The sequence below is a fragment of the Protopterus annectens genome, chromosome 1.part1 (assembly GCF_019279795.1).
Source record: "Protopterus annectens isolate FY-2018-M chromosome 1.part1, PAN1.0, whole genome shotgun sequence".
Taxonomy (NCBI): Eukaryota; Metazoa; Chordata; order Ceratodontiformes; family Protopteridae; genus Protopterus; species Protopterus annectens.
The window spans coordinates 822,011,825-822,038,064 of record NC_056726.1 but is presented as its reverse complement, the minus strand read 5'-3'; the positions used below and the strand labels follow the sequence as shown (position 1 = coordinate 822,038,064).

At 39.5% G+C, this 26,240-nt stretch overlaps 1 protein-coding gene across 10 annotated transcripts in view; it reads left to right on the top strand.

The window, feature by feature from the left end:
- Positions 1-26,240, top strand: part of TPM2 (tropomyosin 2) — a 762,558-nt gene that overhangs the window by 78,591 nt on the left and 657,727 nt on the right. For 4 of the 10 annotated variants that reach the window (XM_044078488.1, XM_044078476.1, XM_044078481.1 and 1 more), the window contains exon 1: positions 1-126. This exon is cut by the window's left edge. The exons of the other annotated variants lie outside the window; for them this stretch is intronic. In XM_044078488.1, coding sequence (XP_043934423.1) covers positions 1-126 — 126 coding nt within the window. The remainder of the gene's footprint in view (positions 127-26,240) is intronic. 10 annotated transcript variants of the gene reach the window in all.

Sequence of the window (26,240 nt, the reverse complement as noted above, 5' to 3'; positions counted from 1 at the left end):
GGGAGCAGCTCAATCGAGTCTGTAAAAAGGAAGATTCAGTCCCTTCAGCAGCAGGCGGATGAGGCGGAGGAGAGAGCAGAGCTTGCCCAGCGCGAGCTGGATGCTGAGCGGCAGGCCAGGGAGCGGGTAAGCCAACACCGTGACAATAGCGGCGACACCCATTTCTGTTAGGCTGAACGGCAGTGGGCGTTGTCCCGGTCAACCGGATTGGGGGGATACAAGACAAGGCTGCTTTCAGGAGGAGTAGCTAGGTACTAGTGCATTGCGCCGTAGTTGTAGGCGCAGGTGTAGGAGGTATTATTATGTTTGGGGTCGCAAAATAACGGTATTAAGATTATCCACCCAAAGTACTGAGGTTATTCATGTAGGAAGGTGGACCTACTCTATTTGTGGTACTTGCTGGTTGTTTCATATACTGTACTTAGGTTTATTAGTAGCGAGATGGAGAATGTGGTTAGCATTTGTCGTATATAAAATGTATTTACTGTCTTTGTATTGTGCCAAAGTGCAAAGTGTAGCGGAGAGACCTAGGTGTTTTTAGTTGATATGTATTCCGAGGTAGCGCAAGGGCACCTTGAAGGGAAGTTTGTGTTAGCTGTACAAATAGTGGACTAATGTGACCCCCGCCCCAGTTTTTGTGTGTCGCTGGTTTAAAACAATCAGTTGATTACTTGTGTGTCACTCTAAGCAGGTGACCTACCACCTTGGTGACCTGTGCGAATGAGTTTAGGTTTCAGAAGGGTGCCATTTTTAGCGTCCTTTGAATTCGTTTTTATGCCCCGTCTCATTTACTGCTTGTTGCTATGGCAGCCTACAAGGCAGCTACTTACTGGCTTACCGACTTAACCGAGTTTGTGAATAAACACAGAACTGATTTTGTGAATTTCCATTTATTATTTTGTATCGGACTACAGAGTGGAATGCTGATTTGCTGGATTCAAGAAGTAAGCGAGGGCAGGATGGGAGTGGTGGAACTAGTAAGGAGGGGTGACACACTGCGACAGTAATATTTAAGTGGAAGTTTGGTGGGTGACGACTGGGACAAATGAAAGGACTGTTGCTTGTGAGACTGTTCAAGAAAAGCAGTTTATTTTAAATTGTATAGTAGGAGTGTCTGTAGTTGGGGGTTTGTAGAATTTCATAAATGGCACTTAGAAAAGTAGTAATTTCATGCGTTATAATGTATTTTTGCTGTCTCTCCACTTATATTTAGTTAGTTATTGAACTTAATTTGGTAATCTTGCCAATATGAACTGCCATTTTTCTTGTGTAACACATAATGCAAATTGGTACAAACAGATGGTGGTTACTAATACATTTATTTTCGTATGTGAAAGAAGGTTCCTTTTACAAGAAATAAATGCAATGCAAAAACAATTTTTTTCAGGATGCAGACTGTGTATGTGAAAACAGAATCTGTGTTTCCATGTTTAGCTTGTAAGAATGGTACCTTAGCCCCAGTGCCCCTGCTTTCTTTGCCATTAAACATGTAGTAGTGTATTGCACTCTACTAAAATGTTAGTAAGGGGACAAATGAGTGTAAGTGGTGTGGGTTGGCCATCTAATTTCATGGTTGAGATTTCTTACGAAGGTCTTATATTTTGTTTCGTTAGCATTTTATGTTATTGTTTGAATGAAAAGCACCTTGTTCTTCAGAGGTGGACAGCTGTCAGTGACTTTGTCTATTCATGGCTATGAAGTCTGTGTAACTTTGACTTCTGAAATGCTAGGGTGCAAAATTAGGAGATGAGTCTGAATGAAGGGAGTGAAATATTTACAAAGGTAAGGTAGGCGAGTTGGAGGCAGAAGGTACGAGAGACTAAATGACAGTCTTAAGTAAAGCAAAAACAAATGGAAGGTAATTAAGACAAAAAAGGGGATTATGATGTAGAAAGGAAGGTGCATGAATGATGAATTCAGCAGTGAGTGGTTGTGGTTTAGGGCTAGGAAGGCTCTGTGTCTGAGTATGCATTAGAGGTAGGAGTGGGTGAGACTGGATGTCTGTGAAGTTGCATTTGGTAAGTTTAGGAGAGTGAAGATATTGATAGGGTTCCAACCTTTTCAGTTGTCCAAAATGGAACTAATTTTTCCATAAAAAATGATTTTTGGTAGGACAAACCATGCTTACAACCAGTGCAAAGGACTGGATTTCTTCTTCTTACTTCTAAAACTCTTTCTTGTAGAATATGGGTTGTTCATGCTGTTTCATATCGTATTAGGTGCTTCAAATACCATGCAATTGTTTTATGCAACTATTAAGATATCTTGGGGAATGTTATTTTTGTCCCAGAATCTCAGGACTTTTATCATTTTCATGTTTTTTGCAGGGCACAATTGCTCAAATAGGGACTGACAGGTGTCTCCATGGACAGGTTGTGACCATAGATAAGGAATGGCAAGCGTTCATGTTGGATGAGTCAATCAAGAATGAATGATAAGCTAAGCTGTGGTGCATTTACAAATGGTCCTCGATTGTCACACTGCATTTAGGCCTCAGGAGGCTACTACTTTTTGGAAGCATACTGAGGTGGATAGAAATTATGGATAGGAGAATGAGAATATGGAACAGTGCTATGCACATTATTTCTACTGGGTGGTAGTCCCATCTCTCTGCACTCTCCATTAAAAGGTAATTCATACCCAATAGGCACCATAAGCTCTAATGGTAACCAAAACTTCAATCCATATTCCAGCTCTGTAGTAAATCACCGGTTTGTATGAGTATTACATTAATGGTAACCAAAACTTCAGAGCATGATCCAGTGGTGTCCTAAAATAACTGATTTGTATGAATGTCATAGTAACCATATTTTCTGTCTTTTTTTGCATGTGTGTCTGTTGACCATCAAAGTTTTCCCTACTGGACTTATGCCCATTTATTCCCACATTCTGAGAAGTCACTCATCAAATATGAGAGCATGAGCCATATGGGGCATCATGCAGGCAGCCATGAGAATGTTTGTGTCTTTGCTAGTATCCCGACAATGAGGACATGTTGTGGTAGTTCTAACCCCACCCGTTGGTCAGGGTTTAAGCTCCCCACATCACAATAGAGATCCATAGTGCTTTTTCCAGGTTTTTTTGTGCCCTTGCCTGCCAACCATCAAGCCTCCCCCTGCTGAATTTGTGTCAGTTTCTTCCCTTATTTATATTGGGGACTTGCCCGTTGTCCATGGAGCATCATGCAGGCAGCCTTGAGGATGTTTTGTGTCTTCATTGGTATCCTGACTATGAGAGGATTTGTAATGGCCCTAACTGTACTTGGGTGACAGAACAAGCTACCTATGTCAGGAGAAGAGGATGAGCTATCCACGTCACTGCAGAGGCCAACAGTCTTTTTACTAGGTTATTTATGTACGCATACCTGCAGACCATCAAACATTTCTCTGCTTGTTTTGAGGCAATTTGTTCCTTTTTTACTGGAGAGTTAGAATGATTTATTTATGTAGTTGTTTATTTATTTATCCATTGTTGACTGAGTTTGTCCCACTAGGCTAGTAGCCTCTTTTCAGTGGAGACCCAAGGTGGTATTTATACTACCTGGGGAAATTAGGCTAGGGAATTGGGGAATCTCCCCTACTTTTTTTGTGCGGGTGGTAATGTTTTTTTCGTTCGCACTTCTGTTTCGTTCCAGGCTAAAGGCGAAACAGGGAGAGCAGTGGACGAAAAAGGAGATTGTGGCTTTGTTGTGTGTGACAACGTGGGGCATGATAAATAGTCAGCAGATAGCTGAATTTAAAAACAATGAATATGAGGAGGTCGTCGTGATGGAAGTAGCATTGGTGGTTTCAACAACGATAAGCTTTTCAGTCTTCTGGATGAGTCAGGAGAGAATGCCCAAATTTCTTGGTCTGATAGAATGGACAGAGTATTTTTCAGAAAATGAAGAAGCTGTGGGAAAGGAAAAGACCGGTTTAGATGATGGAAAGAAATGAGCTGGGAGAACATTTGCAGCGGTTGTGACAGGGACAGAAGGTACTGTGAAACTTCTTGAAAGATATTTGGTTCGTATAAGAACACAGAAGGAAGAAACCGTTGATAGATATTATATTTAGGACAATTTATTACTTTTAGGGTTTGAAACAAAGGGCATAAGATCACTGATACATTTAGGGAAGGAACATTTTGTGACTTACCTGAGTCAGAAGATTTATTGAGCAGATTTCCGTTTCTTTGTGAACAAAAAGAAAATGGTTATTCCTGAAATTACTTTATTTTTTTTCTGGACAATGCACTCAATTAAAAAAAAGAAGGTTCATTTGCATTTTCAAACAGGTAAAATTGATTTTTGAGGGCATCAAAACAGACTTTTCTTTAATGTTATTCTGTTTCTGATACTGTAAAAACTAATGAAAGGGGGTATTTGGAATGGAATGAGGGAGCTGAATGTAATTCTGAAATCTGAGAAAAATGCTGTTAAACATCTACCTAATTTAATTCATATTGAGGGACATAGAGGCACTGTAAGATATATGGGGCAGCCATATAGCATGTTTATTTTGTGCGATAAAAACACACTGACTATTTATCATGCCCCACATTGTCACACACAACAAAGCCACAATCTCCTTTTTTGTCCACTGCTCTCCCTGTTTCGCCTTTAGCCTGGAACGAAACAGGAAGTACGAACGAAAAAAACATACCACCCGCACAAAAAAAGTAGGGGAGATTCCCCAATTCCCTGGCCTAATTTTAATAAATCCTCATATTCATTGTTTTTAAATTCAGCTATCTGCTGACTATTTATCATGCACCACGTTGTCACATACAACAAAGCCACAATCTCCTTTTTCGTCCACTGCTCTCCTTGTTTTGCTTTTAGCCTGGAACGAAACAGGAAGTGCGAACGAAAAAAACTTTACCTCAATAAATCTTCTGACTCAGGTAAGTCACAAAATGTTCCTTCCCTAAATGTATCAGTGATCTTATGCCCTTTGTTTCAAACCCTAAAAGTAATAAATTGTCCTAAACATAATATCTATCAACGGTTTCTTCCTTCTGTGTTCTTATACGAACCAAATATCTTTCAAGAAGTTTCACAGTACCTTCTGTCCCTGTCACAACCGCTGCAAATGTTCTCCCAGCTCATTTCTTTCCATCATCTAAACTGGTCTTTTCCTTTCCCACAGCTTCTTTATTTTCTGAAAAATACTCTGCCCATTCTATCAGATCAAGAAATTTGGGAATTCTCTCCTGACTCATCCAGAAGACTGAAAAGCTTATTGTTGTTGAAACCACCAATGCTACTTCCATCACGACGACCTCCTCATATTCATTGTTTTTAAATTCACACATAGAACAAAACCAAATAAAACAACCATGTAAAAATAAACATATGTAATAGTAAAACTGGAAAGTGCTTTTGCTATATAAAATACTTTCTTCAGACCAAAAAGCAGCCTAAAGCATGTTTATTTTGTGGCGGTGCCTTTGATCATTTGAAGAATGAATATAAAAAATAGATGTAATCAGTGTGAGGAACAGGGCCATATGACGAGCAAATGCAATCAGTGTGAGGAACAGGGCCATATGACGAGCAAATGCAAAAAAGAATGTAGCATTTATTAGGTGAAGGCCATTTCTGGTTTGTAAACAAAAAGAAATAACAGGAAATGATGAAGAAGAAAATGTATTAGGAAATGATGACAGAGAGCGAAAGTAAAAAAGGAATGAGTGGAAATGGTGATAAAAGAAAATAAATTCATACAGTTGAAGCAGTACATGGTAGTTATATTATGGAACAGGAAGATGAGAATGAAAGTAATGAAAAAAATGAAGAGGAAGTGGAAAGTGATACATCAGATTAATAGGAAAGCTATAATAAACAAGTTAGGAAAAGGAATTTGATAGGTGGTACAGTAAGGATAAGAAAGAGAAAATTAAAAAATATTCTCCAAAGTTTGAAAAGAATAAATAATAAATGTAGAGTTATTTCTGTGAATGATAATAATTGGGTTAATAAGGGAAGGAGACTAGCAGTATTACAATGGTGTTAAAAAGTGAAGCTGTTTGTTTGCAGGATACAAGATTTATTCCGGAAGTTGGTGGGAAGGAAAGGTTGTATGGAATTTTTGTAAAGAAAAATGTTCAGGTGTAATTTTTATGCTCAATGAAAATGTTAGATTATTAGATTTTTATTGTTAAAGCAGAGAGAGCTACGGTTATAGATATTAGAAAGGCAAGGAGGTGTTCAGGGTTATAGGAATATATACTTTCACATTTGTGAAAAAGAGAGAGAAACTGTTTAAGATATTGAAAGGATATGTGATAGTGAATGCGAGAACAATACTAATGGGAATTTTAATTGTGGGTTAAGAAAATGTAACAAAAAGTTAGGAAGTGATATTAGGAAAGTTAAAGAAGTTATGAAATATGGTTGTTTAACATTATGGAATGTAAACTTGTGGACATATGACAGGAGTACTTTATGTACAGAATTTGATTTTTTATGTTTTCTAATTCTGTAATAGTTGTGGTAAAATTGTTAAATGTTTTTTGGATCACAGACGTATTGGGTTGACTGTAGGGTGGGCAGTAAACGTGTAATAGAAAATTAATTAAAATGTTAATGAAAAATATTGAAAGTTGTAACTTGGAAAGAGAAGTTCATTTTTTGGTATGAACATACGGCTATGAGAGATTTATATGGATCATGGAGCAAATGGTGGACTGAATTTAAGAAGAAATATAAATATTTTTTACAATTAGAATGGGATAAAATAAAGCAAGCTAGAGTAGTTTATGAAAATAAAGGATTTGATTGGTAGTTTGGAAAATAATTCTGAATTTATTTTGTTGTAAAAAGGATTTTTTTTTAGAAAATAAAAATAGAAAATTTGTTTAAGCAAAATATATGTTAAAAGGTAAAAGAAGATGTTTCTCCCTTTCTATGTAAATGGGTGAAACATTTAGTAAGTAGTAGTGAGTGAAATAAAAAATGTTGAAGGAGTTATGTTGAGAAGTCAAAATGAGATTTTGATGAATCTAGGAAAGTATATTAAAGACATAAATTTGATAAGAAAATGTTTAAAGTATCCAATGAAAATTTAATAAGAGAAATTATGTTGGAAGTATTAGATAAATTACTGGTTTGTGTTAATGTGGAGTCTGTTTCAGGTCTGGATGGTATAAGTTATGATTTTTATAAAAATTTAAGAACATCAAAAAGTGATATTAATTAACATATTTGAATGATTGCAGGAGTGAGTAGTAGATAAATTTAAAGATTCTGTAAAATAATTTTATTTGGAAAAATGTGAAAAGTGGCATAAGAAATTGGAGATCAATAACATTAAATAGTGTGGATTATAATATTTTTATGAAAATATTACAGGTTAGGTTTAATGAGATTATTGAAGTTTTCATAGTAAGCATATTTGGTATTAAGGGTATGTGTAGTCAGGATTTGTTATTAATCGTAAGAGAGATTGTAGACAATATTATAATTTTGTTTCCTTTTTTCTATTTACTAGTTGCTGATGTTAAGAAAAATTTTGATTGTGTGAATCATGTTAGTTTATTAATTTTAGCAGAAAATGTTGTATATTAAAGTTTTGAAAGTGTTACAACATGTTCATAAAATGCTAAAGTGAATATTTTAGTCAATGGTTGGATAGGTTTAAGTACTGGTTTGAATAAAGGTTTAAAGCAAGGTTGTCCTGTGAGTGGGATATTATTTTCTTTAGTTATGAATGCAGTGGTGTTTAGTGTTAAGTAGGACAGTAAAAGGTAATTTTGTATGAAATAATTATGAGAGTATTCCAAAATTTTTATCACAAGCAGATGATGTGATTATTATAGCAAAAAATGCTTAGATTTGATTGTGATGGTGCTGGGGAAGTAGGTTTAGAAGCAAGTAAAGAGAAAAGGTATGAATTAGGTAAAGTAAGGGATATAGAAGGTATTAAGTTAATAGACACAGAAGTAATTACATTAGGAGTAAAATTTGGAAGGAAATAAATAATTTATGATCAATGGAAATTTGGTTGAACAAATTGAGTATAGGAAAGTTACGGAAGGTTTTTAAAATGTCCTATAAGTAAGGTATATTAAATAAATCCAGTTTGTATTTAATAAATCCTTTTATTTTAAGAAAATATATGGTATTTGGCTAAGGTTTATATGATTCCAAGTAAAATAGCAAAATATTTGTTGTTTGTTGCAAGCTATTATCCTTCTCCTTTTTTTTTTTTTTTTGAGTAGTAGATTAAATCCTGTTGAGGGGAGTTTTGTATATGACCCCAGAAGATGGAGGGCTAGGTTTAATTAGTCCTATTGTGCATGGAATGTTTGTGAATCTATTTAAAATGTTGAGTAAAAAAAGATAAACCCAATGAAAGTGTAGTATTAAAAATACTTAAAAGTAAGTGTGGAGAGTGGTGGAATAGAGAAGGAAGAATAAAAAGGAGCAGAAGTTATGAAGGAAAATAAGTTATAGAATATCAGTATAAAGTAAGAAGGTGGGATTTGTTGATAGAATAGCACGTCTAGGGGAGATTGGTATAAGGATATTAATAGTTGATGTTATGGGATAAATCCTTGGGAAGGGATGAGTGATGAGATTTGTGAAGCTGTTAAGGACAATAAAAAGAGATTTAGTATCAACAGTGTCAAGACTTTATGAAGATTATCTATAAATAGGTTACTTGTTAAAGATAATATGGTTTATAAAGTTAATTTGCAAATATGTTTATTTTGTGATGATACAGAGACAACAGAACATGTTTTCTTTCTAGGGTGTTGAAGGATAAAGAAATTATGGAACAAGTTTTTTTGAGTTCTTTTCTTTGAAAAATAAAAAAGAAGGTATTGATATTAATATAATTTTCTATGGTTTTGTTTGGATTAAAGATACATTCAGCTGATAAATTACATTACAATTATGTTTGGGGTGATTTGGAATATATGGGAGGCTAAGGTAAAAGAAGTGGAATTTAGCTGAAATGCTAATGAAAGTAAGAATGTGGTTGTGACAGAGTAGGGGGGAATCATTTTATTTTTTTGTGATGTAGTTTGATTTTCTTTTTTGTGATGTAGTCTTGTAAAAATAAGAGGACTGTGAATGTATTTCATAGGTATTTATTAGGCTAATGACCAGAAGGGCCTTTTTAAACTTAGCCATGCATCCCAAATCTCTGACAAGTTCTGATACCCTTGATAAGTGTAAGCATGTGCCTAGCAGATGCACCATGTACAGGTTTCCTCTGTCTGTTAGAGACATAGGTGCCAAAGCAGGAATGAATTTCCAGTTTTCCATCCAATTGTCCAAGTTGCAGTTAAACTGGGTTAGGGAGGAACTCTGCTTCACATGGATGGGGAGCCTGTTCCATGGATGGGGTAGTCTATGGGATACATGCCTGTCTCTCCAGTAGGTCCTATTTAAATCACAGGTGAGGTTTAAGTCTTTAGAATGGGTAATTCTGGTGCTGTTTGTTTTGGGGATATGCAGGAGGTCCATCAGAGTGGGGTCTGACAATGCCCTGTATGCCAGGCATAAATCTCCCCTCAAAATTCTGTAGGCGGCAGAATACAGGGCTAGGGCCTTGAGGCGGTCTGCATAGGACATATTACTTATGCCCTATAGTCTTTTTTAGTAAGTAACTTCTGTGAACGTTCCGATTGTTGAGTATGCCTGGTTAGGTACATACAAAAGGGGGCATTGTACTCAATGGTAGGTCTGATGAATGCCGAATACAGTGGAGCAATGACTTCCTTGGACTTAGATGCCATACCTTTGTTTATAAGTTACACATCATAGAATGATTCCCTGACCACTGCAGGCACGTGATGATCAAAGGCTAGATTACTGTCTGTGTGTCCCTAAATCCCTGACTACTGGGTCAACTCTAAGGGGTGTGCTGTCAATATGATAGTTACCGGGGATGGATGACTTCCCAAAATATACTATTATGTATTTCTTGGCATTTAGTTTTAGTCCATGGCTCTGACACCAGTTGTTTGTCTGTGTCAGCCCCTCCTGGAGAACATTTGAGTCAGTGTGAGAGTGACAGCTCCTAACTTGTAATCATCTGCAAATTTAGTCAGACAGAGATCACTGACATTGGCCTTGACTTGACTTCTGAGAAGTCAGTGCCAAAAACGAGAGGTCCAAGGACTGATCTCTGAGGGACTCCACTTGTGATTGGCCTCTTTGTAGAGGTGGACTCCCCAATTTTAACTTACTGGGTCCTGTCTGTGAGCCAGTTAGCTATCCATCGGGTGACATATGGGTTTGTACCTAACCTCTTGAGTTTGTCAACAATACCTGAGTAGGGTATTGTGTCAAATGCCTTGGCCAGGTCAAGGTAGGCAGTGTTAACGACTTTGCCCTCATCCATTGCTTTGGTGACTTTCTTGATGAAGTCCACCAGGTTGAGTAGGCATGATCTGCCCTTTAATGAAACCAAACTGGGTTGGGTTCAGTGTCTGAAGGCTTAATTTATTTATTTACATTTGTTTACCGGGTAGTGCCTGACAGGGCTTGTAACCTATTTTCAGTGGAGTCCCAGGGAGAAAATCTCCAAAAACAAAGACAGATAAACAAATATAAAGTTACATAGATGTTCATGGAAAAAAAATTACAGTACACAAGTGTAAGTTAAACAAAAACAGTGAAAACTAGATAAAAATAATACGTTACAGGAACAAAATTGAACATGTAAACTGCAGTAATCTTGATAACTGGGTGAAAATTGAGACAGAAACAGCGAGCATGCCTAATGAAGAGATTTGAGCAATTTGTAGTGCTAATAGAGTGAGTAACAATGAGAATTTAGAAGTACTGAAAGTAATTGAATCTAAACAGTGGGAGGATGATTAGCTATAACCTTGAATAGTAGAAACAATCAGCTATAAAGGAAATAGTAGGAGAGAGGAGTTTACTATATCTCTATTGATCATCGCCATGATAATTCTTTCCATAGCTTTACATGTAAGACTAGTGAGACTTATGGGTCTGTAGTTTCCAGGGTCTGTAGATGACCCATCTTTGTGCAGAGGGATGATTGTTGACTTTCTCCATTCATGAGGCATGCAGCCTGTTTGGAGGCTACAGTTAAATAGTAATTCCAGAGGCCCTGATAGGTCACGTGTCATGCTATTTAGAAGGCATCCTGGGATATTGTCTGGGTCCATTGATGCAGTGTTCTTGGTCTTAGAGACTGCATTAAGTACCTGTTCCCTAGTGGTATTAGGGAACAGGTCCTTCCATTTCATATAATGTATATAGTGTTCAATTATGAACCCCCCCTACTCTTTTCTGTAGGCACAGTGGGATCTTTTACACCCACATGAGCTATCACCAACTCAAGCAGATCTGTTTAACGTCATATTGAAGGATTGCACACTCAGGAGTGCAGTAGTCCTCATATACTGCACTACAGTGTTAGCAAGAGATCCACCAGATGCGAGACTAGAACCCTCAGCCTTCTGCAGCAAAGGCAAGTGTAATACTCTGTTGTTGACTGAAACTGCTGAACCCAACATATTCACTAGGGAATGAGCCAGTGCCTACCTTTGTGAGTGCCAACCTCTGCACACTTGCTATGAAGACTACCATCAAGTTGTGGCTTGATAAGTTGAAAGCCTGCCCCTGGAACACTCATTTGCATCACCATTCCTCATCCATAGAATTGTGGCAGTACACATTCTCTCCTGCTGTACTCTGCCTTCCTCCCCAGGATGGGCACACCTATCCTCCTGCTGCCGGCTCTGTTAAGCACCCAAGTCAGTATTCAAACTCTGGATGTTCTTTGTGTTTCACTGTTGCAGTCATTACATTTGGGTAATCTGCTGGCAGGTTGCCCTCAGTCTGCCTGAATAACAATGTCTTGGGTCCTGCGTCGGTTGCTGTCTCCTCTTCCATGACGTCAGGTCATCAGGGGTATAAAACATGCAGCCGACGCCATTTTATTCAGTCTTTTTTGCTGCGCGGTGCCCGAGGCAGAAGCAGTTCGCAAGTACCGGTCAGCCAACTCGAGTTTCAGAACCGAAGTCTTCAAATAAAGCTAAGTACCCCGTTGGGGAAACTTTTTCTTGCTCCTTACCGATGTCAGTAAAAGTTAATAATTGCATTACTTGTGGGAAGCAAATATTTCATAAGGATTTTAATTTGTACTGTATTCCTTGCCTAGGCCCAGATCATAACGTGCCTTGCTGTCGGTTTTGTGCTAGATTTAACTAGTGCACTGTTAAGCGTCTGTATATATATATTTTTTTGCTTCTAAATATTTTGAATCCAGATTTAATTACCCTTAAATGTCGTCGGTTAGCAATCCGACTACCGGAATTCACAAAAACGCAAAGAAAAAGACAGAGACAGACCGTTTAGGTCCAAAACCGACGACAAAACTTCTCCTAAGCCAGTCACTGGTTCGCCGGTACTCAGTGAGGCGCTTTCACAGCCCCTGATACCCGCTAGTCGCAGGCCTCTACCGAGACCCATGCGGAGTCCGGTATGTCGCGAGATTCTCAGAGTATTGAACCCGCGGATGTCTCTTCCTTGGATGGATCTGGAGCTGCTGAGCAGGCACTGGCTTCTGAGGATGTTTTCAGGCCTCAACATTTTTATATAAAACCAACACCAGCATCAAAAACAAGATCAAAAACATCTTTTATGTCTAAAAAACCGACTCATGAGCCATGTGCTCAGAGCCCTATGCCTAAAAACAGATGATCAAAATGGCTGAGGACTTAAAATTACCTTGATCAGGGGTTCTCAACCCCCCCCCCACGCTAAGAGGCTTAGGCAAGGCACTGATTATGAATCTTCAGATCAGGTTTCCATTTCTTCTGATCAGGAATTTTCTATTCCACCCTATGAGGATTCTGATGCAGAAGAATCCATCCTATCTGCATCTCCTCCTGATGATTATTCTTTTGGAGAGACTTTGCATACTTTAAGGGAACATTTTCACTGGGAGAATCAGGATTTCTCTGAATCAAAAAAGAGGCTTGGGGATTTCCTTCTTCCTCCTCAGCATAGGCCTTTGGCAATACCTCCTGTATTAGACATTGTTGATGATGTGTTTTCGAAATCAAGCATGGCTCCTGATTCCCTACCTCCGGCTCCTAGTAAGCCAGACAGATATTACAGGGTTCCTGACTCCCACAAATTTCTATTCAAAAACCTTGCTGCTGATCCTGAGACTATCTCACAGGGTCCCAAAGGTGTAAAGGCCTCTGCAGCCAAAAATCCTACCCTCTCTGATAGAGATTCCAGGGCGCTGGATAGATGAGGAAAGAAGGTTTATACGTCTGCAACCTTGGCAATTAGGGCCTTAAACTGCCAGTTTCATATGCTTAAATATCAACAGCATGTTATGGGCTTATTGAAACAGAAAATTATGTTGATTTCTGATTGTGTGGAAAATAAAGAATTACAGGAATTATTGTATTCAGCAGAACAGGTTGGAAAGCATACTTTGCAATGTGGTTTTGATTCCTTGGAGGCCTCTTGCAGGGCCGCAGTTACTGGATTTGTGATTTAGAAGGCGTGCCTGGCTCAAGGAGCAAAGTCTGCCTGATCATGTTAAAGCTAAATTGTTGGATGCCCCCTTGCTGCATGATGCTCTGTTTGGTAATAAGGCAGAAGAGGTTTTAAAGAAAGTGGAAGACAAAGCTAAATCTATGCAAACTGTAAAGGATTTCTTACAAGTGCAGCCACCCAGGTTCAGTAGGCACTGGCCTACAAAAAATTGGTCCTTTCCTGTGTCCAACAGAGACTCTAGATACCAATTACAGGGTTCTTATAGGTCAAAGCAATGGGGTGCTTCCTCCTCCAAATCTGGAGGAAACAAAGCCCAACCCTACATTAAACAGTCTCAATGACTTCCCTCTATTCTTCACCAAGCACTTAACTTTTGGCAGCCCCCTTGGGGGGGAATTAGCACTTCATGCTCAAAATTGGCAGTTAATTACCCAGGACAAGTGGGTATTAAACATAGTATCCCAGGGGTACAGATTTCATTTCCATACTTTGCCAATTCCAAACGGTTGGCCAGATCTGCCACAGAATCAATGGGTAGAGGCTCAGAAACAAGTTATGTCCCTCATGGAGATAGGGGCTATTCAACCAGTACCAGAAAAGGAAAAAGGACAATGTTTTTATTCAAGACTTTTCCTGGTACCCAGAAAAGACAATGCCTGTTATGCAATCCTGGACTTATTGATTTTGAGCACGTTCCTGGACATTCCAAAATTCAAAATGCTGACTTTACAACAGCTGCTGCCGATGCTGGGCAGGAATGTTTGGTTAGTGACTCTAGACTTAAAAGAGGCATACCTGCATATCCCAATAAGGGAATCATGCAGAAGACACCTCCGCTTCAAGGCAGGATTTTCGCATTACCAATTCTCTGCACTGCCCTTTGGCTTATCTACTGCGCCCAAGGTCTTTACAAAGTGACTGGCACCAGTAATTGCATTCTGCAGACAAAGAAGCATTCAGATTTATCCTTATCTGGACGACTGTCTCAGTCAAGCAGAAGACAAGGACACTCTCTTCTTCAACATCTGGCATTTGTAAAAAGGTTTCTAACATGCCTAGGGTACACAATAAACGAAAAGAAATCCCAACTGGTACCCTCTCAAATAATTACATTCCTGGGTGTAAGCTTGAATACAACTGCCCAGATGGCTTACCTTACACCAGACAAACAAAGGCAACTGACAACATACTTCAAACAAATGGCAACAAAAACCCAGTTATCTGCAATACAAATTCTGCAGGCCTTGGGATTCATGGCATCCTGCATTCTACTAATTCCGTATGCGAGACTGCATATGAGGAAACTTCAGTGGTACCTAAAAAGTTTATGGAGTCAACATTGTCACAGTCTGGAAACAATGATTCCTCTCATTCCCTGCCTACAACAGGAGTTTCTTTGGTGGGCAGAGACATGTCGCCAAAACAAGGGACTGTCATTAACTCTACCCCCTGCCACCCAAACCCTAACTACAGATGCATCAGACTATGCTTGGGGGGCCCACCTGGCGGGGAGATGCATTCAGGGCAAATGGAGCCCAAAACAAATGCATCTACATATCAGCCAGAAAGAGATGCTAGTTGTTTGGAATGCTCTGACAGCCTTCAAGGAATTACTTCATCCAGGACAACTACTGATAAAGACAGACAACACCATGGTTATGTGGTACATAAACAAGCAGGGGGGTACACATTCCTACCCCCTTTGCAGACTAGCCATGGCATTGTGGAACACAGCTTTGACTTACCAAATACATCTTCAAGCTCAGTTCCTGCCAGGAAAACAAAATACTCTGGCAGACGACCTAAGCAGAAATCTTATGGACCCCCACGATTGGAAACTGGATCCACAAATCTTCAGCATGTTGCGAGACAAAGATCTATTTGCCTCCCTCAAAATTATCAACTGGACAAATTCTGCACAAGGACTTATCACAGGCAAGCATGGAAAGTGGATGCCCTATCCTTCAGTTGGAAAAACCTATCAGTCTATGCCTTTCCCCCTCTGCCTCTTCTCTCCAAGGTCTTACTAAAGGTCAGACAGGAAAAACCAAAAATGATCCTAATTGCTCCGGACTGGCCTCGCCAGCACTGGTACCCATTTCTAAGGAACATGTCTCAACTCCCTCCTTGGTACTTGCCTCAAATAACTCATCTACTGTCTCAGCAGAACAATCAAATTCTGCACACTCGGCTCCAAGCTCTGAACCCTGCAGCATGGCTGATCATTTAATTATTCAAACACCTCTCAGTAAATCTGTGATGGATGTCATTTTGGACACCAGAAGGTCTAGTACTAGAAAATCTTATGCTGATAAATGGAAGAGATTCTGTGCTTGGAACCAAGCACAAGGGATAGACACAGCAAATCACAATATTCCACAGATTTTACAATATTTGACTGAGATGCTTGACAAGGGCCTCTCTTTTTCTTCAGTAAAAATCCATGCCTCTGCCATCTTGGCTCATTACAACACGGAGCCTCTCCTCTTTTCTCATCCTCTGCTTAAACAGTATCTTAGAGGGGCCAAAAATATAAGGCCTCCCAGAATATCACCAACTCCTGCATGAGACCTCAGTTTTGTGCTGGAAAAACTCCTTTTGAACCAGCAGCTACTGTGGATATAAAATTCTTATCTTGGAAAACAGCTTTCCTCTTGGCAATCACTTCAGCAAGAAGAGTTTCAGAACTACAGGCTCTCATGGCTGTGGAGCCTTTTATTACATTTTACCTGGACAGGGTGTCCCTCAGGACCAGTCCTTCCTTTATGCCTAAGGTGGTATTCAGTGTGGCTCTTAACCAAAGAATTCACCTGCCAACATTTTACCCAAATCCGCAGAACAGGGGGGAGTGGATTCTGCATTCATTGAACGTACACAGACAACTAAGATTCTACTCAAACAGGACCAAATCTCTAAGAAAGTCTGAGCAACTACTGGTAGCATTTGCTGCAGGAGCAGAGGGGAAGGCTATATCAAAGTAGACTATTTCTAAGTGGTAAGCCACTGCATTTGTTTCTGCTTCTTGCACCATGGTAAACCTGTGCCCAAGGGGATCAGGTCACATTCCACCAGGGCTGCCTCTACCTCAGCAGCTTTTCTCAGAGGAGTTCCAACCAAAGACATTCTGGAAGCTGCTACTTGGAGCTCTGTTCTCCAAATCCAGGGCAGGCTTTGCCACTGCAGTTCTGCAGGGCCTTATAGCTGCTCCTAATGCTATTTAGTTCATCCTCCCATCCATAGCTTTGGGATTCTACCCAAATGTAATGACTGCAACAGTGAAAGATGAAGAACATAGTACAGTTGTGTACACTTACCATAAATGTAGATGTTCGAGTGTATTCACTGTTGCAGTCCGGGTTACCCACCCGCCATCCCCCTTTTTCTATAACTTTTCTTTTCTTCAATATATTCTAAAGCCTTTGTGGTGTACTTGCTTTTAGATGAAGGTAAAGTTTATGTTGCTAAAAGTGCATTTATATATATTGCTGTTTATATATAATTTGGGGGGCACCTGACATCTGGGGCGAGAAAAACTGAATAAAATGGCGTCTGCTGCATGTTTTATACCCCTGACGACCTGACGTCATGGAAGAGGAGACAGCAACCGACACAGGACCCAAGACTTTATTCAGGCCAACTGAGGGCAACCTGCCAGCAGATTACCCAAATGTAATGACTGTGAATACACTCTAACATCTACATTTATGTTAAGTGTACGCAACTGTACTTTGCCCAAGCTGTAGTTGGCACTGTATCCTTCAATGTGACCAGAGCTGGCATATGACAAACTTATTTCACTTTGTGACTTTTCATTAAGTGCAGCATTCATACAGAACAAATTTGCATTTATTGTAACAATTTCCATAAGTGAGATTTGCCTGAAGGGATTTAAATAAACTGTTCTCAATTGTTTATTCTCAAGCAGGTGGGGTGTGAAATTATTTTGACTGTTGGCTGCATGAAATTTGGTTCTGATGTAATTAACAGGATACTGTAGTAGAATTTCCTTTCAGTATTAAAGTGTGTTATGTGGATATTTATTCTTGTCTTGTCTGATGTGGTTTATAGATGCGATCACTTAACTATATCCCTTAATTCATGCATTCAGTGTTGCTAAGGAGCCAAAGCCTCTCTTGGCACTTGGGTGCAAGGTAGAAAAATTCTGAATAGGGTGCCAGCCCATCACAGGGCACACACAAGCATACCCTTAGGCAGTTTGAAACTTACCATTTCACTTATAGCACTACTGAGATGTGAGCGGAAGCCAGAGCATCTGGCAAAAACCCTTGCAGATGTAGAAAAAAATGTGCAAAGCAGTCAGTCTTATTTTTGAACAGGGTGCCATCCCATCGCAGGGTGCATGCAGTGAATCAAAATTTTGAACATAGTGCCAACCCATCACACAGTGCTCATGTGCTGCAAGCATGTGTATACACACACACACACTTTTGAAAAAGTGCCATACACACACACACACACTTTGAAAGTGCCATACACACACACACACACACACACACACACACACACACTTTGAAAAAGTGCCACACACACACACACACACACACTTTGAAAAAGTGCCACACACACACACACACACACACACACACACACACACACACACACACACACACACACACACACACACGCACTTTGAAAAAGTGCCCTATCCCATGCAGCAGTTTGTTCGGATGTGGGAGGAAACTAGAGCACCTGGTAACAGCCCATGCAGACTCAGGGAGGATATGCACACTATGTGCAGAAGGTGTCCCAGCTGAGAATATGACTGGATACCAAAACACTATGAGGTAACAGTGCTTTATTTGTTTAATTTCTGTTTGTTAACCATGCTCATCCCACTACGTCAGTAACCTCTTTTTAGGGGAGGCAGAGGTGATATTCATATTAAGTAGTTGAAATTTGGCCAGGGCACTGGGGAATTTCCCCTACATTATAAGTGATATGGGATCTTTCCCATCCACTTGAAGTACCACCAGCTCAAGCAAATTTGACTTGTGCTTTTTTGGATAAGATGATAAACAGGGCACACTCAGGAGTGCAGCACTGCAGTTAGTACAAGTGCTTGGTATGGGACTAGAATGCAGAGCCTTCTGATCTTCTAGCACCAAAGATGAGTGTGCTACCTGTTGACCTGCCTGACTACACCATACAGGTGTGTAGATGTGCCAGTCCTGAACAATCTCATGGGTAGATTAGGATATAACCATTTCTCTTGGATGTTTGTGTGCGTGTTTGTGGAAATTCAGCAATCTCTGTTTTATGAGTGTAGGAAAATATAAAATATTTTTGCATTTGTACTGTTTTTTTTTTTTTTTCAAACTTTTAACCATTGTGTTAATATCAGATGAAAAGTTGGTTTGGTTGTGAAGGACTGTTTGGTTTACTACCTTTCATACATATTTGTAAACCTAACTGTCATCATCTTCTTTCAGCTGTTCCCGTTAGGGGTCGCCACAGTGGATCATCTGTTTTCATTTTTTCCTGTCCTCTGCATATTGCTCTGTCACACCAACCACCTGCATGTCCTCTCTCACCACATCCATAAACCTTATCTTAGGCCTTCCTCTTTTCCTTGTTACCTGGTAGCTTCATCCTTAGCATCTTTTTCCCCAATGTACTCAGCACATGTCCAAACCAACGTAATCTTGCCTCTCTGGCTTTGTCTCCAAACCTTCCAACCTGGGCTGACCCTCTAATATACTTATTCCTAATCCTGTCCACCCTTGTCACACCCAATGCAAATCTTAACATCTTTAACTCTGCCACATCCAGCTTTAACTCCTGCCTTTTTGTCAGTGCCACTGTCTCCAACCCGTATAACATAGCTGGTCTTACTACACTATAGCACTAGTTTAAAAAATATATAGCAGATGCTCAGAAAGAGAACCACTTTCTTATTTTTACAATTAAATCTTTTTATATTTTAGATCCTGTGTAATTGGCTGTAGTGAATTTTTGTATAGACTTAATGTACAACCTGGGTGAAATACAAAACATTTCACAAACAAAAAAAATATAGAAATGTAAGCAATAACAGAGTTGTTCAGATTAATTACACTGAATAAAAACGGTGTACATAGATTCTAGTAAACAAGCACAGTGCCATGTACAATCAAGCAGAGTGTAATGTACAGTATATACATTGGTTTCTGAAGTGGGTTACTTCAGTAAATTTTGAGAAAGGAGAAGAGACTTGGAAAGGAGATAGGTTGGATGCAGTGAATCAAAGTTTTGAACATAGTGCCAACCCATCACACAGTGCTCATGTGCTGCAAGCATGTGTATACACACACACACACTTTTGAAAAAGTGTCACACACACACACACTTTGAAAAAGTGTCACACACACACACACTTTGAAAAAGTGTCACACACACACACACTTTGAAAAAGTGTCACACACACACACACACACTTTGAAAAAGTGCCACACACACACTTTGAAAAAGTGCCATACACACACACACACACACACACACACACACACACACACACACACACACACACACTGTGTTGAAGCAGGAGCATTTGGTTTGGATGAAGAAGCGCTTTTTGAGTTGTATTCTGAGTTTGGAATAAAAGTTGATTTCCTTCGTGTCAATGGGGAAAGCTTGCCAAAGAGTAGGTGCATGAGAGGAGAAGGCAAGTGCAGGTGCTGTGGAATTTGATTCTTGGGGCAATGACAGTTATTTATTGTGGCGTATTTAATAAAGTATGTACCCATAACCAGGTCTGACTTTGAGGAACATCATAAATCTAGGAGGCTGCTAAATCTGATGGTCAGTCATATTTCTGTGGATAAATCATAGCAGTTGAGAGGTTTGCTTTTAGATACTTTGAAAAAGTCCAGTTCCAATGTTGCTTGTTTGCTAGATTGAATGCCTTTGAGGTAGAACCACTTTTTAAAGGGAAAAAAAGATTTTAGCTTGCTATATTGTGATGTCTGTTCAGGGATAAAAATAATTGCTTCTAGCTCTAGCTTAAATAAAAATTTTAACTTTTTGTGAAATATGGTTTCATACTGTCACAAAGCACAACAGCTTGTGAAAGGTAAATATGGGTTCTTTCCCAGAGCTTGTATTTTATGTTACTTGTTCCATTCACACTAATTATGTAAACAAGATGATAATCAGGTGTTTTTCTGGACAGGATGGATGGCTGACTGATTTGTTTACCTTGGCATCTTCTGCTCTGGCATTAAGACTACACCCATGCTGAGTGCTCTCGTGTTCAGAATACTCAGCAGGTGTCAGTAACTCGGTAGTTTTACTGATGTCATGTGATTGTTCTACAGTTTCAGCTATGATTTGTCAGTTGCTTTTATTTTGATCTGTATTGTTTCCTACTCAGTTTATGAATTGATGTACTATTGTCTTCCTTGAATTTCTAATCAGTTTTTCATTAATTTTAAAAAGTGATCCCAATGGAACATTTTTTATTCATATCACATACTGTAGGCAAAGTCCAAGATTAAAATAATTTAGTCCATCAGATCAAGTACTCTGGAAGACCATAATTATCAACACATTATAAAGGGATTACTATAAAGTCACTGCTGTCGACCGGCATGCAGTTGAAAGGCAGTTTTCCAATGGGCAGATTTACATCGACTACACTACAGTGAATGGGTAGTGTAGTTTGAGTATCTGAGTTCGGCATTGGCACTGGTATCTCGGTTCAATGAGAAACGGGGAATTAGCCCATTTCCTCACTGTAGTGCGGTCTCTGAGCTGGTATATATAATTTGCAGCGGGTGTGGGGGGTGCAGGGGGCTTGCCCCCCCCCATACAATAGTAAAATACACATACCGTTGACTATGGAATGTCGTGGTACGTTAAGGTGCATAGCATGGGTGACTGACGTCACCTCCTGCTATGTCAAATACATCAAACTACGGGTGGCGTGTTCTGTTTTAACTTGGCCGTAATTTCACTGTTCTACATTCAAGATTTCAGGTCAACCATGTGACCGGTCGACAAGGGCGCCCGCAGGCAGGTGCAAGGGGGTGCACTTGCACCCCCCTGGAATCGGCTGACATGTTCTAATTTAAAAAAAGTTTTTTTTTTTTTTTGGAGACGTTCTTCTTTAAGAAGAAATGAAGTCCATGCTGACATCGCGAAGAACGGTCGCGGGTGTGCTGACATCATCTCGCGCATATTTTCAACTTTAAGCGCGGGAACTCGGATGGACAGACGGTTTTGGGGTAAGCAAGCGGAAAATGGGACCACGGCGGGAACTGAACGGACGGATTCAAGCGGAGGAAACGAGCGGAAGATGGGACACTTTCAAAGTAAGTAAGTGTGTGTGTGTGAATGAATGAAAATAGGGAAAGATGTGAAGTTGGAGGTGTGTCCATGTTCAGAAGCTGGCCCTGAAAAGCGCTTAATTAAAACTGCTACTTTTTGTATTTACTCTTTCTGAAGTGGATTTATTCATTCAAAACATTTATTCAATATACTTCCTGGACTGGCACTGAGAATTGCGGTGAAGCAACCTGTGACACATTCTGTTTGAAGAAATGTTACCTACCAGTTCTATCTGCCTTTTCAGTCATTTACTGATCCGGAACTGTCATTCAGTGCAGTGCCCTTTCCTTAGCACCCCAGTCAATTTTCTAACTTACAAAAGAATGTTGTGTGTTTGTTTCTGTTATATTGCATGTGCATAGCCAAGGGACAGACCTGATGGCAGACAAATGGCATTTTCCTTTCCATGTTAAGATTTCTTTTTTTGAAGGGGCTTATTATTACAGAAAATATATTTAAAACGCCAAAATAAGAACAAACCACTTTATGGAAACAAATTCCCAGTGCGTTCATTTTGTAACAAGACTTTTCATCAGAGTCTAAGGAAGTCTTGCTATAAGATGAAAATGCTGTGAATCTGTTTGAATAAAATGATTTGTACTTTACAGTTTTGTATGTATGTAGTTGTTTTTTGTAAGGGGGAATAATTGGTTCCAATTGTAAGACATTTTGTTTTATTTGTTTTTTTATAGCTTAATTATGGGATTATTAAAGTACAGTTTTAGTTTGCCATAGTTAAATTGTGATATTCATTCCAGTTATACCAAGACTCCTTAAAGAGTTACTTGCTTCAACTGTATCTGATTACAGTGCTTGACCTCCAGAAAAAACAAATACATGTGGATATCCTTGATAAATATGGAAACTCCTCCTCCTTTTGTGGTTCGGTCCGGGTTTTGGGGCCGAAAAGCATGATATGAGGTATAGCCTGGTAGTGCTGGGGTGCTCTCTGGAGCCTTGAACCAGGTTTCTGTCACTGCACAGATATCTATGTTCTCCATACTGAGGAGAGCTTCGAGTGCGTGCATCTTGAGGTTAAGACTTCTGGCATTTAGCAGCATTACCCTTAGTTTCTTGTTCCTTGTGCTGTCTATGGGGTGGGTTTGACTTTTGAGCCTTGCCTAAAACAGGCACTATGGGGTGGCAAGAGCCTTTGCCAATATCTGAAAGCCCAGTGGTGACAGGTGCAAGCTGTCCCTAGTGAAGCAACGTGGCTTGTCGAGCATGTCATCCCAGGCTGACAGACACTGGATCCCCTTTGAATGACACCAAAATTTTAGCCAATTGTTAAAATCGATCATTTTGTCTTTGTACTGTGGCATCATTCCAGGTGAGGGTAAGATGCTGCTCAAGGTTAGGGTCATACCACCCTGGGCTACATGATCATAGAGCTCCTCTATGTCTCTTTTCATGTAGTCCAGGGAGGTACGTCTCAGGTCATTCACACCAGCATGTACAATGACTGAGCCATATTTGTATTTGCTTTGGAGTGATCTGAGTGCTTGCGTTATGTGATGGATCCTAGCACCCGGCAGGCAGCTCACCGTGACCTTCTCTTTATTCAGCCTGGTGAGCAGGACGTCAGTGTGTCTGACAATAGAGTCACCTATTACAAGAGTATCAGGTGTGTTATTCAGCCTTAAGGGCTGTGGCTGCTTGGCACACTGACTTTGTGGGCTATGTGTTGTGCATGTTTTGTGTTGAGGTAGCGTTTGCTTGGATGTCTGCTTTGGAGTTCTCTGTTGCTTAGGTAGATTTTATTTAGAGCCTCAGAGTATGTTTTGTGTATTTATGTGTTTGGTTGCTGATGTGTTGGGACTATGTGATACTGGAGCAAACTCAGACAGCCCTGGTTGAACTATACCTCTCAGTTGTCCATATCTTTGCAGAATGAATAGATATTTGCTTCTTATTTTGTTTTGTTCCTCATACAATGAACTCACTAAATGACAGACATTTGAGTTTCAGGCGTCATAACCTTCAGAAAATGCATGCTAATGCAAGACCTGTTATTCTATCAACTGTCAAGTTTATACAAGAGCAATTTTTAGTAGTGTTTGTATGTTCCCCCAATATATTTAGCCTTGTCCAGATTTCCTGAATTAAGAGGTATGTGCAAATCGCTTTGTAGAATTAGAAATATCCAAACCTCTCCATTGTCCCCAATTTTGGCACAAAATGTTGCTCTCCCTAATAATCCTTCCTCAAAATGGCAATTTTGGAAGAAAACGTGATTGAAGTCTCCTAGAATAATGGTGTTGGCTTAATGCATAGGGACACCATGTTAGTTAGAAGATATGGACTGATGGGGTACATAGAGGGGACCTATAGTTAGGTATGACACAGTAAGGAGTTTTGTTAATGCTAAGCTGGATGCAGAGGAATTCCATGTCATTATCTCACATAGCAAGTCTGGAGATGAAATGTTGTTTAAGAATATGTAGACACCATCACCTTTTCATCTCGGGTGTTTTTAGCTTAGGCTCTGAAAAGGATATTTTCTAATTCATGTAGTTATAAAAGTTCAGTATAAAAACTAAGTTTCTGAATGCAAACACACTAGTTAAGCAGCATCATGGTAGGGAGTACTTCAGTACAGAGATTCAACTATATACATAGCCCTTTCTGTCAAAAACACACACACACCATGGTCACACAGAGTTTACAGTTGTTGTAACACGTTTCTGAATGCAAACACACTATTAAAGCAGAATCGTGGTAGGGAGTACTTCAGTACAGAGAGATTCAACTATATACATAGCCATGAGTTCCCTTATACCTTTCTGTCAAAAACAAATGTACACCATGGTCACAGAGTTTACAGTTGTAACTTTGAAAAAAATCAATCTTTATGTATTTCTTGCACTAAAGTTGAGGTGTGTGTGTGTGACAGAGAAATGCCCTAGTTAGCTATAACGGGTGGAATTTATGTGCAACTGTTTTGTTTAGCAAATGGTATCATTATTGTGGTATAGAATTTTAAGGCAGTGTTAGCACAGCAGGTAGCATACGTGCATCTTGATGCAAAGGGCTGTAGGTTTTATTCACACAGCATGTACATTTGTATTTTAAGGGGGTATGGTACTGCAGTTCTTAGTATGTCCTCCTTTGGATGAGATACCTAATAACTATGAACCTGCTTTTCAGCCTGCCACCCATTCCCTATTGCAATATATCAACTTACCATTAATTTTAATGTAGCACATGCAATTTATTCTTCAAGGGCAACAGGCACTGAAATTGTAAATGAAACACTGAAATATAAAGTTATTTTCTAGCAACAACCTCTTCATTGGTTTCAGATCTCTTCAATGTGGAATTATTCAGATGACTTTTACTTCTGCAGAGATTCTGCATACTGATTGATATTGGTGGATTTTATGACAGAAGTTTGAGTGTTCCTTTATGGTTGAAATGTTCTGAATTGGGCAGGCTGTCATTATTGGTTCATATGATTTGTTTCATTGCTTAAAGGAAAGATGCTCAGAACTATAAAACACACTCTAACAAGTGGTGCTGTGTTGTACAAGGGATATAATTCAATTATTATGTAGTATAATAGTCAGGAAGGTGAATCAAAGAACTCTTGCATGTTTCTAAAAATGTGTGCAAGGAGCCTATGATTTGGAAATGGGCCAAAGGTAAACTTACCCTGCCACTGGCCAGATGCATGTTCGTGAAATGTGGGTTTGATGCTGTTTCAGTGAATGTGGGTTTCAAAGGTAGAGAAGTTTTAATGCTAAGTCTGTTTTCATTGTAAGACTATTGCTTTGTTTAGGTTTAGTAAATGTCTGTCAGTGTTTGTGCTATAAAATCTGAAATAAAAGTTGTAAATGAAATCCAAATATCTGTAATCATTGTAGAAGTAAAGCATAAAACAGTATGCACACTGAGAGATTTGAACAGTGGATGATGTCTGAGAATGGGATAGAGTTATGAAATCATTTATAAATATATTGAAGAGAAGGGACTCAGTATAGAGCCCTGGGGTACCCCAGTAGGAGTATTTAGAAATGAGGAGGTGGCCTTTTCCATTTGACTGCTTGAGATCTGTTAGATAAGTACCTGGAGAACCAGTTCAAGGAGGAGGGAGATAGGTTAAGTTTAGAAAGTTTAGTTAGTAGCAGGCTGTGAGAGAGTGTCAGAGGCCTTAGAGAGGTCGAGTAGTAGGGTAGAAACAATTTGGCCAGAGTCGGGCTTTATTTACAGTGTCAAGGAAGGAGAGGAGGGTGGTCATAGTGCTATGATGTGGTCTGAATCCATGTGTGGGAGTTAGTAGGTGATTATCTAAGAGATGTGGAAGGAGTTGTAGTTGGATACACTTTTCTAGGAGTTTAGAGATGGGGACAGAATAGCGATGGGGCGGAAATTAGTAACGTTGTTGTTGCCACCTTTATGTAGAGGTATGATAAAGGCCCTTTTCCAGACT